The 16,800-nt window shown below is 38.5% G+C and overlaps 1 protein-coding gene across 1 annotated transcript in view; it reads right to left on the reverse strand.

The window, feature by feature from the left end:
- BEST3 (bestrophin 3) overlaps window positions 1–14,893 on the reverse strand; it is a 44,006-nt gene extending 29,113 nt beyond the window's left edge. The window contains exons 1-3 of the mRNA XM_049884963.1: window positions 14,742–14,893; window positions 11,326–11,420; window positions 10,639–10,872 (exon numbers count right to left, since the gene is read on the reverse strand). Of these exons, the coding sequence (XP_049740920.1) occupies window positions 10,639–10,872; window positions 11,326–11,420; window positions 14,742–14,893 (481 nt within the window). The remainder of the gene's footprint in view (window positions 1–10,638; window positions 10,873–11,325; window positions 11,421–14,741) is intronic.
- Between the last annotated feature and the right edge of the window lie 1,907 nt (window positions 14,894–16,800).

Raw genomic sequence — 16,800 nt, forward strand, 5'->3', positions numbered from 1 at the left:
TGTTACTGGTGGTGGAATGGTTTGGAAAAAGATATTGAGAATGATTGCCCAACCTGAAGAATGTAACTAATGTCACTAAATTGTACATGTAGAAATTGTCGAGTTGGTGTATGTTTTGTTGTGTATATTTTCACTGCAATTAAAAAATGCAAAAAAAATTATATAGGATCAAATTGACAACAGCTACTCAGAAGGTTAGATGAAAAATGTAGGGAAGCAGTGAGTTTATCTTCATGGTGTTAGAATAATTTGGAAAAGAATAACAAGAATGGTTCCACAACTTGAAGAATGTAATCAGTGTAACTGAATTCTACATGTTGAAATTGTTGAATTGGTGTATGTTTTGCTGTGTATATTTTTACCAGTTAAATAAAATTTACATATATAAAAAAATAATTTTTGTCTAACATAACATATTTTATGTTTTAACCACCTGTAGTCAGTTTACGTATTTGGTTATCCTATTTAAAGTCATTTTCCCTCCTTACCGTGTAGACTAATTTTTATTTAAGAAGTGTTACTGTAAAACACACTCCCTACCCAAACTAACACAAAATGATGTTGAAAATCTGAACAGACCCATAACAAGAGAAGAGATTGAAAAGACAATAAAAAAAACTCACAACAACAACAACAAAAAGCCCTGGCCCAGATGGCTTTACTGGAGAATTCTACCAAACATTCAGAGAAAAGCTTACAGCAGTACTACTCAAACTATTTCAGAACATAGAAAAGGAAGAAATACTTCCAAATTCATTCTATGAGGCCAGCATAACCCTGATACCAAAACCAAGCAAAGATACCACAAAAAAAGAAAATTACAGACCAATATCTCTCATGAATATAGATACAAAAATTCTTAAGAGAATTCTAGCCAATAGAATTCCCAGCATATCAAAAAAAATAATACACTACGACCAAGTAGGATTCGTACCAGGTATGCAAGGATGGTTCAACATTAGAAAATCAGTCAAAGTAATCCACACATAAATAAAAAGAAAGATGATCACATGATCATCTCAATCAATGCAGAAAAGGCATTTGACAAAGTCCAACACCCATTCCTGATAAAAACTCTCAATAAAATAGGTATAGAAGGAAAATTTCTCAACATAATAAAGGGCATATATACAAAACCAACAGCCAACATCATTCTTAATGGAGAGAGGCTGAAAACACTCCCTTTTAGAACAGGAACAAGACAAGGATGCCCTTTATCACCACTCCTATTTAATATTGTGTTGGAAGTCCTAGCTAGAACAATAAGGCAAGAAACAGAAATAAAGGGCATCCAAACTGGTAATGAAGAAGTTAAACTGTCCTTATTTGCAGATGATATGATACAATACATAGAAAACCCAAAAGACTCCACGAAAAAACTACTGGAACTAACAGAAAGATTCAGCGGAGTATCAGGATACAAGATAAACATACAAAAATCAGTTGGATTCCTATATACCAAAAAAGAGAATGATGGAAAGGAAATCAGGAAAACAATACCATTTATAATATCCCCTAAAACAAAACAAAACAAAACTTCAGAATAGATCTAACCAGGGATGTAAAAGAAGTGTTACTATAACAGAAAAGATATAAAAAGAGATGTGCAACATGCCCATTTTGAGAGTCATCGACTCATAGAGCTTTGGACTTACCTAGATCTTTGATCTTTGATATGACTTAGGTCAGTGTTTTTGAGAATAAGGTCCATGGACCGTGGGTATTAGAATTTTTGTGACACCTGCTAAATATGGAGAGAGCTGAGCACCACCCTGACCTACTAAATCAAACTCAATAGAGCAAGAGTTCTCGATTGAGACCTGCCCTTTAGAATCTCCTGCAGATACTTTTAGAAAATACCAGGGCCTTATCCCCCGTTTTTTTTTTTTTTTTTTTTTTTAATGCCCTGAGATTCTGATTCAATTGCTGAGGTCCAGGTGTCAGCATTCTTTTAAATCTTCTGGGTGATTTAATGAAATCGAATCCAAAATAGTTGCGTGTTTACTAAGCTCTGCAGGAAATTCTGACATACATCAATGTTTGACAATTTGTGCCCTACTGAATAAAGACTTTGTTCATTCAGTATTTGAAATAAACAGAGTAACAAATACTAAGTCAATATTTACCAACAGAAGACTACTTTGAGATAATACTCAGGTTATTTATACTAGCTAAAAGGGTGCTGTCCATGCCTGGAGAATTGAACTACCCCAGGAGGTCAAAAATCAAAATGAGCCTAGTAATTCTCTACTTGTTTCTCAGTGCAATCAAGGTTGTTGCATCCAGGTACCTACCCTGCTTTTTTTTTTGAAGACTTGCAGAGCATGACTAACTTTTACTATAAGAAGTTAGTAGATAAGCTTGACTTGTCTTGGCTTTATGCTTAAAGACTTGCTACAGCTGTTCTTCCCTTAAAGAAACTTCTTTTCAGACCTTTCATATCAATTATATTTTTGGGAATTATAGTGAAATTTAAAAACAGGAGCCCATTTGTATATTAGCTGTAATCTCTGTCATTTGACCACAGAATAACTTTATCTCTGGTTATATTTTATTCTAGGGTATGGATTAAATTGTGGATTAAATATATGATGAGCAAATAATCCAAGGAGCTGGACTATATGAAGAAGAATGGGGCATCAGGATTGGTGAAAGACTCATTAACAACCTGTGATATGCAGATGACACAACCTTGCTTGCTGAAAGCGAAGAGGACTTACAGCACTTGCTGATGAAGGTCAAAGACCGCAGCCTCATAAAGAAAACAAAAATCCTCACAACTGGACCAATAAGCAACATCATAATAAACATTGATGTAAAAAAACAGAAAATATTTACATCATCAAGGATTTCATTTTACTTGGATCCACAATCAATGCCCATGTAAGCAGAAGTCAAGAAATCAAACAATGTATTACATTGGGTAAAACTTCTGCAAAAGACCTCTTTAAAGTGTTGAAAAGCAAAGATGTCACTTTGAGGACTAAGGTGCGCCTGACCAAAGCCACGATATTTTTAATCGCCTCATGTGCATGTGAAAGTTGGACAATGAATAAGGAAGACCAAAGAAGAAATGATGCCTTTGAATTATGGTGTTGGCAAAGAATATTGAACATACCATGGACTGCCAGAAGAACAAACATATCTGGCTTGGAAGAAGTACAGTCAGACTGTTCCTTGGAAGCAAAGATGGTGAGACTTTATCTCATGTACTTTGAACATGTTATTGGGAGGGACCAGTCCCTGGAGAAGGACATCATGCCTGGTAAAGTAGACGGTTAATGAAAAAGAGGAAGGCCCTCTACGAGATGGTTTGACATAGTGGATGCAACAGTGGGCTCAAGCATAGCAATGATTGTGAGGATGGGGCAGTACTGGGCAGTGTTTCATTTTGTTGTATGTAGGGTTTCTATGAGTTGGAACCAACTGGAAGGCACGAAACAACAACAAGAGCATGTCCTTTCTTGGCTTTGAAGCAGAAAGCAGGCATAGTGATGGTTTATTTTGTGCAAAGACTAATGCCCTCCCCTCCATGTAGCATGTCCATTGATTGAAAGGTAACATGTAGATTGAGGAAAGCTGGTGATTTTTAGCTTTCAGCCCAAATTATTGAATACTTTGCTAAAAAAAAATTGCTAGGGGGTATAAAAGATACATCAGAAACATGTATCCTCAAAGAATGTACATGCAGGAATAATTTTTGTTATTTCCTACAGGGTCACACATCTTATCCAAAGCAACCCCATCTTTAGAAATCAAGTTATTGGTCAATTGAAAGAAAATTTCTAGATTGTTGGTCTAAAGAGCATTTATTATTAAATGGAAAGTTATCCTAATCAGCACTTCAGGCTGTTTCAACTGGAGACCAGTGATCTTTCTCAGAATGTGGGCATTATCTTCACCTCTAAGGCTATGTTAGATACTGATTTCCTTTCCAGCCAGTGCATCTAAAGTTAGAACTTTTATCTCAACAACCACTTAACAATTGGGGCTTTCTTGGTTGTATTAATGCCTGTTAACCATAAGTGTCACTAAAGATTCCAGCAGGGCCTCATCAGGCTCTCTCTAGTCATAGAAGTTCAAGGAACTTCATGTTAAGATTCCAGGACTTATAAGAAAAGTAAAGGGAGCCCTTTCCTTAAATTTGACATCCTCTAACCACCCTTGTGGACTTCCAAATACAGGAGGAAAATTTCTGTTTTAAAGAGATGGAAATGTAATTTAGCTCTAAATATATTTGTGCTTGTTTCAAACTGCTGACCTTTTGGTTAGCAGCCATAGCACTTAACCACCACACCACCAGGGTTTCCAAGAAAGGATTAGTGTCATTGTTACTGATCCTTGAGGACAGGGACCATATCCCTTCTTGCTCACAGCTGTACTCCCAGTGCATATAGTACTCTCTCAATACATTTTTGTTGTGTAAGTGCATGCATGACAGGTTTTAGCATCAGCTTTGGTGATGGTTCTTTTAGAGGAATGCGTATAATTTCTTATTTACCTAAATTTGTGCTACTGGTGAGTAACTTTGAAGAGATGTGTTTTCTTTATCTGATCATTGTGAAACACTAGATAAAATGTTCTGGTTTGGTCAGATACCATAATATAAGCACTCAACTAAAGCCATCACTGGAATTGGTGAAAATCTGGTATTTTGTGCCTGGCTTGGCTTGGAATACAGGAGCCCTGGTGGTGTAGTGGTTAAGCACTTGGCTACCAACCAAAAGGTTTTCAAAGATGCGGCAGTCTTCTTCTGTAAAAATTTACAGCCTTGGAAAACCTATGAGGGCAGTTCTACTTAGTCCTATAGGGGCTCTATGAGTTGGAATCAACTCAATGGCAGTGGATATGGCTTGAAAGAAGTGACATCTTCCAGGGCAGGTGATTGGAACAGCTGGAATTTTCCAGGGCAGGTTTGCAGGAGTAGGCTAAACAACAGCAACTATACTGCAGCCTCTCTTGTAAATAACTGTTTGATAACAGATCAGTTCAGGGAGTTTTCAGCCTAACAGGCATTATTCTGAATTGTTATGTTTCTGTTTTCATGTGAATAGAATAAAAGCCCTTTTTTTAAATTGGAGAAATTTAAGCTTGACATGACCTGTAGCATCAATGTATATATACACACGCAATTTGATGTTCATTTAAAACAAACAACTCATATTCATTTTAAATAAACATATATATGTGTATATATATATATTCCCCTATAGCATGCATTTCTATCTTTTTATTTCCAAGAATAACGTGTTCACTGCCAGCTTAAAAGCAAGGAGCATCTAGGGACCAGCAGGTAAGTAACCTGGCACATGGAGATCCAGTCAAGGGTCAGCTTACAAAGAAGATGTTGGTCTCATTCCCTCTGCCCTCTCATTCATTTTCTCCCGGCCAGCACTGAATCTATGTAGGCAAGGTCCCTCCCTGAGCAAGAGGGAGAAGAGGTTGGAGGGCAACTACATTACCTTAAAGTCAGTTGTTTCTCAGAGTGTGAAATTATGAAATATACAGATTTCTTGACTCCTCCCTTGATCTACTAAATCCGAATGTGGGCGGAATCCTGGACTCTGCATTTTAGCAACATTGATTTTTTAACAATATTAATGGTCGCTCAACTAGTAACCTAAAGGTTGGCGGTTCGAACCCACCCAGTGGGTCCAAGGGAGAAAGGCCTGGCGATATGCAGCCATAAAGATTGCAGCCAATAAAACCCTATAAACCAAAAACTTAACCCCCTGCCGTCGAGTCGATCCCGATTCATAGTGACCCTATACGACAGAGTAGAACTGCCCTGTAGGGCTTCAAAGGAGTGCCTGGTATGTTTGAACTTCCAACCTTTTGGTTAGCAGCCGTAGCTCTTAACTACTACACCACTGGGGTTTCCTAAGGAGCAGTTCTATTCTGTCACATGGGGTCACCATGAGTCAGAATTGACGTGATAGCAATGGGGTTCGTTTGGTTAAAAGGTTCTGAAGGTTGAGAACTTACACTTTTCCTTCCAGGTGATTTTATGTAGGGGAGGTCAGCTGATAAGACTTTTTTTTGTGCCCTCATCATTCCCCTCTTTCTCTGCCCCTATTCTTCCCGGCCCCCTGCATTTTACTTACGGCTGTTTTTGCCCTCAGGCGGAGCAGGTGCTTGGCTCTGGCCTCAGGGAATCTGCCAAACATTTTCCGGCATCCCTGAACTTCCTGTTCTTCCCAGAAACCTTGGCATAGGAATGGGACAGTCAGGGAGTGGTGGAGGCATGTGTCCAGTTGGGAGAGCTTGGAAACTGGCCCCACATCCAGACTCTGAGTCAGTCATCTTCTGGAGAAAGGAGCAGGAAGCTCAGGGAGCCAGCACTGCCTGTCCACAGAGAGGGTGGCTGGCTGAGGGGCTGGCCCTGGGGACATGGCCTCTGAAGTATTTCTCCCAACTTAGATGGTAGTGGCCTGTAACGTTTACCCTGCTACTGAACACACAAACCTTATATTTCTGGTGCCACAAGTTGTTCCACTAAACTGTTTTCCTGACTTTCAAAAATGAAAGAGAGCAAGAGGGACCTTTTTACTGAGAAAATTAGTGATGGTCCCATGAGTTCTCTTCTCTCCCTGCCTCAGCCACTCTAAACAAACAAACAAATCTAAATCAAAACAACGCTTGTCATGTCCAAACAGCTCAAATTCCCTAGATTGTGTCCTCTGACCAGACTGCTATTCCAAAGCTCCTCTTTATAATTCTGGAGCCTCTGGTATGGCTATAACCTTGAATCTACTCTCCTTCTTAATTGTCGCAGCTGTGTGTTAGTGATGAAATACTTAGTGGTTGTCAAAGCTTTTTGCCCCAAGTTTGAGAAAAAGCGTTGAAAAAGTATCTCAGAAAAGATTCACATCAATACTTCTCAAACTTCAATGTACAGAAAAAAACAGCATAGGCAGGTTCCTAGGCCTTATATCCAGATGTTCTGATTGTGTAGGTCTGAGGTGGAGCCCCGGAATCTGCATTTTAAATAAACAATTCAAGTTATCCAGGAAGTAGAGGTCCTATGGGTCTATGGATCATACCTGGAGACGGAAGTTAAAATGCACATCAAGAAGTGAATGACTCATCTTGAGATTCCTTTGGAACGGGGGGTGGAGGGGTGTAGAATTGATGGTTGGAGAAAGAGAGGTTAATGCCTTGGAAAGGAAAAAAGGCTGGATACAAGTATGTGAGAGACATTTGCTAAGTTTTTTACAAGGGGTAGGCCATGGCATTATGAAAAATACACCTAAACTAAATGAAATCACATTCTCCTATTGCCTTGCTGGATCCACTTGTCCCCTGACACCTGACCTCAGATCAACCCCCTTTTAGCTCATCCCTGATCAGAGGTTTCTCCACTGCCAGCCATCCTGGGTTCTTCCTGATGTGCTTTTGATACAAAGGTGACACTCAGAGAATGAGATCTGCTTTGAGAATTGAGTCTGATGTCTGATTCCTGTCAGAACGTACTCTCCTCATTTCAAGGATGCGTCAGGACTAGAGAAATATCATCTTTATTCATCTAAGTAAACTTTACTGCTCAGTCATCAATTTGGAATGGGTCAAATCTTTCTTATTTGTTTCTATGTCTTTCTTCAAATGATGATAGCCCACAGAGGAGGTGATTCTTATTGTATTTGATCCTTTATACATTAAGACATTTTGTTATCAAGTAACATTTTTCTCAACTTGGTCATTCTGAAGCCGTATCCAGCTTTTAAATTTGGAGGAAGAGGTAGCAGTTAATTTTTAAAAATGCCTACTGGTTTAATACAATACACCTATGAATTTGCCGGGTCATTCATACCCTCCATTTGAACCCTTAACCAACTTCTTTACCCCATTACTCTTTCTCATTATACTGTGCACCCCTAACAACCTCACCTACACCCCTTCTTCCTTATTTCTACCTGGATTTCCATAACCTCCTGGTCAAATCGATCAGGAAGACCCAGGATGCCATATCAAAAATGAGTCTTCTAAAGTGACTTAGGTGCTATGTTATACAATTGGACTAGATATTTCCTTAATAATAGCAGGAACTCCCAGAGCATTCACCATTTGCCAGGTGCTGTTCTAAACACTTTGCAAATAACTCATTCAAGCCTCACAACAAGCCTATGAGATAGGTGCTTTTACAAACTATTACACGTCCACTTTAGCGATGAGGAGATTGAGGCACAGAAAGGTTGAGTAACTCGCTCAAGGTCATATAGCCAGTAAGTGGTAGAGTAAGGATTCTAACCCTTACTCTGGGCTCTAAACTACTATGCTATATTGCTCACCTAAGAAAGAAAAACAAAACAAGTAAAAACAAAAGCCAACAAAATATCTTCAAAAACAAACAAGCAAGTAAACAAACAAACTTCTTAAAAAATCTATTCTATTTTCAAGGACGTTTCAGAAAAGGAGACTCGAGAAGTAAGATGATACACAATACTGGGAAGTCAGCACAACTTGACCAGGGCAAAGTCCTAGAAGCTTCACAGACATCCAAATGCTGTGAGAGACTGAGCTACTGGTCTGGGGACCATGATCTTAGCAGATATCTAGCTCAATTGGCATAACATAGTCTGTAAAGAAAATGTTCTATATCCGACTATGGTAAGTAGCGACTGGGGTCCTAAAAGGCTGTGAGCAGACACCTAAGATGTATCTACTGGTGCCATTCTGGCTGGAGCAAAGGAGAATGAAGAAAGCCAAAGACACAGGGGAAAGATTAGTCCAAAGGACTAAAGGACCACAACTACAACAGTCTCCACCAGACTGAGCCCAGAACAACTAGATGATGCCCGGTTATCACCGTGGACTGCTCTGTCAGGGATCACAGTAAGTGGGTCCTGGACAGAGAGGGAGAAAAATGTAGAACAAAATTCAAATTCACACACACACACACACACACACACACACACACATGCAAAAGATCAAGCTCCACAGAGACTGGAGAAACCCTGAGAGTATGGCCCCCAGAAACCATTTTAACTCACTACTGAAGTCACTTCTGAGGTTCACCTTTCAGTCAAAGATTAGATAATAACAAGGGCCAACAATAACACACATGAGGGACATGCTTCATAATTCAATCATGTATACAAGACTAATGGGCACACCAGCCCAAAGCAAAATAAGAAGGCAGGAAGGGACAGGAAAACTGTAAGAATTGAAACAGGGAAACCGGGGTGGAGAAGAAGAAAGTGTTGACACATGTCAAGTTTGGCAGCCAATGTCACAAAACAATTTGTATATTCTGTTTAGTGAGAAACTAATTTGCTATGTAAACTTTCATCTAAATCACAATAATAAAAAAAGAGTGTGTATAAGCGCCCTAATTTGAAACTGTACCCAATAAAAAGACTGAATCATCTCATGGTTCTTATATCATTTATTTGGTCATTAATACATTTCAACAAGCTGTCAGGACTATTAAAGGAGCCCTGATGGAGCAGTGGTTAAAACACTCGGCTGCCAACCAAAAGTTCTACAGTTGGAACCCGCCAGCTGCTCCACAGGAGAAATATGTGGCAGTCTGCTTCCATAAAGATTTACAGCCTTGGAAACCCTATGGGGGCAGTTCTACTCCATCCTACAGGGTCGCTATGAGTCGGAATCTACTCATCAGACGTAGGTTTTGGGTTTTAGGCCTATTAACAGCAACCCAGCCAAAACAACTAACATGTATTCAGCACCTGTCGGGCATTACCTCACTTAATCCTCACACTATTGAAGGCTGGGTTAACAGCTTCTTTGCTAAACATTAACACACTAAGAGAACCACCTTTCAAACATGATTTGTTCTCAGCATACTGTGTCCAGGAGCCCAGATAGAACGACGGCATCTACTTTGTGGAATAGGGGCTATAACAGATCCACAGTGCCGCAGCATTTTACTGCCACCTCTCAGGGTCTGCCTAGATGACAACCTTCATGGTGGGCTCCTACCAGGATCAGCTTATGCAGTGGGATAAGCATTAACCTGGTAGTTCTGAGCCTGAATTGTAATGCTGACTCTCCCACTTGTTAGCAGTATGCTCCGGGGTAGGTCATAACCTCTCTGAATCTGTTTCCCAATTTTCTCAGGTTTTTTTCGAAGTCCAAATGAAATATTGTCTATGAAAGTGAATAAATAACAATGTGCTAGAAAAATGCATGGTAATATTACAGATTGTTTTGAATAAGTACGATAATAATTTTTATATTGACCTAAAGGCAACATGACAATGCTGTTTCCCCTCTCCTACCTTTCCAAGTAAACTTTTGTAGGACAAGAACTATGCCATTCATCGTTGCCTCTTTAGACTGTTTCTGGTATATAGTTGTTGTTGGGTGACTTTGAGTCGATTTTCGACTCAGAGCGACCCTGTGTGACAGGGTAGAACTGCCTCATAGGGCTTTCTAGGCTGTAACCTTTCTAGGAACAGATCTCCAGGTCTTTCTCCCACAGAGTGGCTGGTGGGTTCGAACTGCCGACTTTTTGGTTAGCAGCCCAGTGTTTAACTGTTGCCCCACCAACGCTCATTCTGGTACATAGTAGGCAATCAATAAATGTTTCTTAAATGAATGAATAAATAAAGGGAATTTTCAAAGGAATTTCAAAGGCTGAGAAGAGCCTCTGGAAGGAAAAACTGTTCACAATACCTGCTTCAACCACGTGATCCATTGTTGGGAACCTTTTGTACACAGCTGTGCTTACTGAGCGGAAGATGAGCAGGGACGTGAGATTTACATAGCGCATCAGTGTCCTTCGGAGCAAGCGGCCCTGCTCGTCCTTCCCGAGAACACTGCTGGAGATGAGGAGCATCAGCCTGTCTGGCCAGGGCAGATTCACAAACTGGTTCCACCATCGGTTTACTACCAAAGTAACATAAAACCCTGTAGAATAACAGAAAATTATAAACTGATTTCTTACAGCAGACACGGTGACACTGATGCTTTTAGCAGAATTTTAGCCTTTTTCGGGTGCTGGGGTATAAGAAGATGTTATCCATGTCTTATGATTTTGCCCTCCAGAATAAAAGATATTTGTGCCTGATAATGCCATGGCACCCAGTAAGTGCGTATTAGAACTCATATGTTGACTGCAAAAGTGGAGTTAGTGGAGAGAAAGCTTAATTGCCCAAGAGCAGATTATTACCTCAAACTTGTTTGGTGTTAATTTAGCGAAAGCAGCCCTGAAGGCAAACCTTACAGATGACTGTGGTTCTATTGCAAGCAGTGGCTTTTTGGGCATGCCTCTCAGCTTGGACACACTCCCATGCAGAGTCATCGGTGTCATCCTAATGGAGACAGCTATGTGGCTGCATTCTGCGTGTGACCTATACTTACCAAGCACAAAGGTTACTGGAATTTGTTCAGCATATCTGTCACAGTAAATTGATAATTTTTCAAAGTAACGTTTTTGGGCTCCTGTAAGTAACAATCTGGAGCAAAAATAAAATGCACAGCCCTTTATGATATTATACTTCTGCACCTGCTTTGCAAGTGACATTAAGTGCAAACAATTAAGCACAAATAATCTCAATTTTGCCTTTTAAAATCAGCAATAACTTTTTCCTTTTTACCTGAGCTGACGTGTCTCAAAAGCTTTTTAATTGCTTAATTTATGTACTAAAGGTCTTAGTACATAAATGTCATTGGCCATGAAATACCGAAATTTATGAACCATTTTAGTTTTTACATTTTAAAACTTTTATATGGTTGATGCATTGGATTTGGAGCAAGATCTGGATTAGGGTTATTGTTAACTGTTAAATAATAACCTTGAATCGACATCTTGATCTTAATTTCTCCTGAATATGCTACTTAGCACATTCTTGATTATACATGTTATACTTCAAAGGGTATTATAATTGTTTATTTTAAAGCCCACAATTATTTTAAATGTAAAGATAAACCAGATTTAACAATTAGAAATGAAAACGTTTTATTATCAAATTTAGTTGCCGTCTCAAAACTTGTATTATAGATCTGACCCGACCTGCCCAAACCCATTGTCTGGTACTGTTAAACCTAAGAGCGTTTAATGGGGCTGTTATTGACATTTATATTGTAGGAAGGAGATTCAGAGTCAGAAGAAATGTCAGAAGTCAGGTTAATAATAATGATCAAAATATGGATAGCTAAATTTGCATAAATCAATGAGTGCACCTGCTCCAAGGGAGGGACAGATCCCTAGAAAAGATCCATCGTAACAAGCCTCGAAGGACCGTTTGGGCCGGTAGAACTTTGACAACGGAAGCAGAGAGATAATGAGATAATGGTGAGCAACCAATTGGATTGCTGACGAAGAAGTTTTGGGGGCTGGTAGTCCTGACAAAGAAGGTGTGCAGGTGTGGGTGGGTGTGGAGTTCCTGCCTCAGCTTTGGAGGAGGTGTCAGCATTCCTGAACTCAGGAAGGCTGACAAGAGGCACCATTTGCTGATCAGGGTCATGCCGATGACAAGGTACAGTCAGTCTGGTTTCTGATGCTCAAATAAAATGGTCAAAGAAGATTTAAGTGTGGAAAGCGTGTACTTCAGGGTGAGACAAACTCAAGTTTGAATCTCAGACCTGCCAGTTGCAGATTTGTACCTTGAGCATATTTTTAAATTACAGTAAAACCTGCAAAAGGCAGAACCTGTGTAAGGCGGAAACCTGTCAGAGAAGGAAAACTCAAATATTTTCCACTAAAATAAGTGCTAGAAAAGTGGTAAGACTGCACCTGTCAAAGGCAGAAAACTTGCAAGACCCCAGACCTGGAAAAAAAAGGGAGACTGTCGAGTTCTGGCTCTAAGATTTTACGTACATGTAGCCTCAGTTTTCTTATTTGTAATAATAATACCTGTGTCTCAGGGATGTTATAAGAATTAAATAATATAAGTAAAACTACCTAGCATATGGCCATGTAGTTGATAATAAAATGGTTGCTATTACTAATAATTGGCCAAAGAAAATATTTAGCTACTAGACACACAGAAATTTTAATAGCTAGAAAGTACTACAGGGATTCTTTTGTCAAATCCATCCCAAAATAGTAGGAGATATAGCCAAATTAATAAAATTCTGGTTCTGCCTTATGATTTTTACTGAGTATTATTATTTACTTATAATAGAATTAAAACAAACAAACAAACAAACAAAAAAACCCACTTCGGGCCATGAGCAGACATGAGAAAGAAGCTAGGTATTTTCCCACAGGTACGTTTGACTTTCTTGACAACTTCAGCCCATACTTTTTTGTTTTACCATTGTTCAAGATATATGGGTCCATTTTGACAAGTTTTACACTTGAACTTTAAAAAACTGAAGGATGATTTGACCTAATGACTATTGTAGTAGATGTAAGCACTTTTTGTCTTTAGAAAAGACATATGCATACAATTTTATGCGGTGTTTTTAAGTATGGTATTGGGGCAAAAGTTGAAGCCCGATGGATCATTTCTGGCTATATTGCAACTGTTTTAAGGGCTATGCTATTCTAAGCAGCAGTAGCAGCAATAAATACACATTAGTAAAAATAAACTAATGAGACAGTTACCCTGAAACGTCACTGTGTCTTCCACCATTTCATATTCTGAAGGCATAGGTGACGCATAAATAAACTGGCAAAAATAATATCACGTTACATAAGATGTATCTGAAAAATTATTAGAGGTGTTTAATAAGACTTTTCTTTTAAAGACATTTTGCCAAAATGTATACCAATATATACATTTGTTTGGAAGAGTAGTTTGGATGGGTAGCAAAATAGCTCCTCCTATTTCACTCTTGAAAATTATCAGCCAGCTAAATTAAATCCCTTTTCTCCAAATGGGGTCCTGTTGCTATAAGGAAGAATGCAGATGAGATCAAAGATACACACATTTGTTCATCTGTAGCAGAAAAAAAATAACAGTGATGTACATAGAAAAGGTGGAAATACAGCCTCAAAAATCTTTAGCTTTCCTATTTTAAATTTTTTGCTTCTTCCAGTAAAAAATTGTATGCAATTTTAATAATAAAACTCATAAAGCTTCCCTTTTATAATGCTGATAAAATTTTATTAAGAATATAACTTTTAGTCATGAAAGTATTGATTGGACATGATACTGCTCAAATATTCTGTCAGTCTGACAGGTATGAGTTGTAACATTATAAAGAACAAGCCTTTGCTTTTATGATAAAATATCCTGAATTCGGAGACGTAAAGAAAACAAATTAGTCCTTGGCCTTTTTTTTCAGTTGAGGTATTGGTAAGGTTGGCGGGCACTATCCTGGATAAGCTTTTGTCATTTCAGGCAAAATACAGGAAGGCTACCTAATAAACACTATTCACAAACATATTAATTACATATGCAGTTGCTATGAGATGTCAATCACAAATTCAAACTACAAATGACATATTGAAAGAGGCACAAATAATTATTTGTTTCTGGACTTTGTATTCAAAATCATAACATAGTCAAGATCTAAGGATAAATCTTCCATTTTAGGCCTATAGCAATGTTCTTAAAGCATGATAATACCTAATTAAATACCCAATAATTAATATGGGGCTGGGATTAGAGCCACTGAACACGACAGAGTCTACTTAACATCCCAAAAATGGTTAGGTATGGATTAAAATACCCTGTCCTGAGGAGAAGACGACACCAGAGAGGTTAATGCAAAAGAAGAGGCTACATAATGCAAAAGTCAGCGGCAACCAGAGGGTTGAGATTTTTGAGACTGTATTCCTACAGGATGCTTGATGGCCATATAAGGAGACATGCAAAGGAAAGTACCTGTACACCAAGCTTATCGCTGTGTAAAGAATAGCAAAAACAATAAATTCCCTGTATAGTAGTTTGTAGATGCTGCCTCTCCACTTGAGGAGTAACCTATGAAATCCAAAAAATGTCGCATTTGCTACTTTACTGGAGTAAGTGACAGTCATCTTGGATAGATTTTTTTTCTAGAAGAGTAAGAAGACAAAACACAAGTAAAAAATAATGTTTAAGATAGAGCATAAATCTGTGTACTATCCACCAGCCAGCCACATCCCTTTTGGCTTCCTCAGGGAAGAGAACAATTTGTACAATTTGGAGCTTGGAGATGATCACCATCTCAGTGCTAAATCTTTTAACAGAAAAAAGGGTAGAAAGAGGTATCTAGAAGGAATAACATTGGAAATCCTAAACTTGCCTTAATTGCTAAATCTCATTTTTAGATTTTATAGGCATTGCAAAAAAAAGTTCAAATGAATAAATGAGATTTATGAAAGACATTATAATGCCATTTATCACTTATTTTCTTAATCTGTGGGAAGATTAGGGGTACTAGATATGCTATATTAATTCACATTTTCAAAAGCAGTTGCCAAAATTATTGTTTAGGTCTCTATTTGCTAAAGTATTGTATAGAAGTATTTCACCCCTAAACTTCCTAAGCAGAGTTGTGGCTCTCCTCTTTGAAACCAGGAGATATTGCTGGAATGAAGCCAGCCCTTTGTGAAAATTAAATTGACGAGTTACTTTTGCTTGTTTTAGTTAGAAGTGTCTCTTAGTGGAGCTCTGAGTGCTTAGTTGGCACTTTGTGCACTTCAAATAGCAAAAATGTTGGGTGATAGTGATATTAAGAAAGGGGCACTTTCCTGACAAAAAGTCTTGCATAAAATACTTAGGAATGCGTCACTTTCTGTTTGGAAGTGAACAAAACAAGATTATTATTTAAGGACTCTTTCTACTTGGGTTGAGGTCCCTGGGTGGTGCAAATGGTTTAAAGTTGACTACTAACCTACAGAAGCCCAGGTGGTGCAGTGGTTAAGAGCTCAGCAGCTAACTAAAAGGTCTGCAGTTCAGATCCACCAACCACTTCTTGGAAACCCTATCGGGCAGTACTACTCTGTCCTGTAGGGTTGCTATGAGTCAGAATCGACTCGACAGCAATGTTTTTTTTTTAATTTTTTTTATTACTAGCCTACAGATTGGTGGTTTGAACCCACCCAGCAGTGCCCCAGAAGAAAGGCCTGGCAATCTGCAATCCTCTTTCATTAAAAAAAAAAGTTACAGCCAAGAAAATCCTATGGAGTAGTTCTACTCTGTAACGTGTAGGATCAACTAGACAGTAACAGGTTTGGTTTTGGTTTTCTACTTGGGTCATTTCCATGGATGTAGTTGGACGAGAACTGGGCCCCAAAGGTGAGTTGAGTTCTCCAGAACTCCCTCGCTTTTCACCGAGACATTAGCTCTTAAGATGTGGAGCTAATACTTATTTGAAAATCCTCCTCAACTACCCTTTAACACTGGGCATGCTCAGATAAAATGAGATTCCTTTGAAATCTTGGTTTTCTCAAAAGTATACATGAGGAAAGTCTTTAAAGTCACTGAGACTGAAATCATGGATCTTTTAGGTAAAATTCAACTAGACACAAGAAATAAATCCTATAGTAGATTTCTTCTACAAAGTAGCCTATATCACACATTTTGTCATAAACAGGAAAATGCTCTAATTTAAAGCTGAGAAAACAGTCCGACTCTAAGTTGACCATTTTATATACTAAATGAAACTCTGGAGGTACATTTACAGTGTTTTTCTGGAATCACAAACTTAACCTTCAACATTACTAATTTTAATTGAGAAACCAGGGCCTTTTGGCGTGTTATGAAGTGACGGAACACTTGCCGTAAAACCGGTTTGACTTTTCCATATTTGTCTAATGCGAAAACAGTCAAAATCGGAATGAGATCATATTAAATTAGGCCCATTTCATAATTTGTTCTCATAGGCATAGTATTTGGAAAGAAAAAAAAAGTCCTCAAATAACTTTCTTTTCTTTCATTCAATAGTTTATCCTTCTAGTTA

This window comes from Elephas maximus, chromosome 4 (genome assembly GCF_024166365.1).
Source record: "Elephas maximus indicus isolate mEleMax1 chromosome 4, mEleMax1 primary haplotype, whole genome shotgun sequence".
NCBI lineage: Eukaryota > Metazoa > Chordata > Mammalia > Proboscidea > Elephantidae > Elephas > Elephas maximus.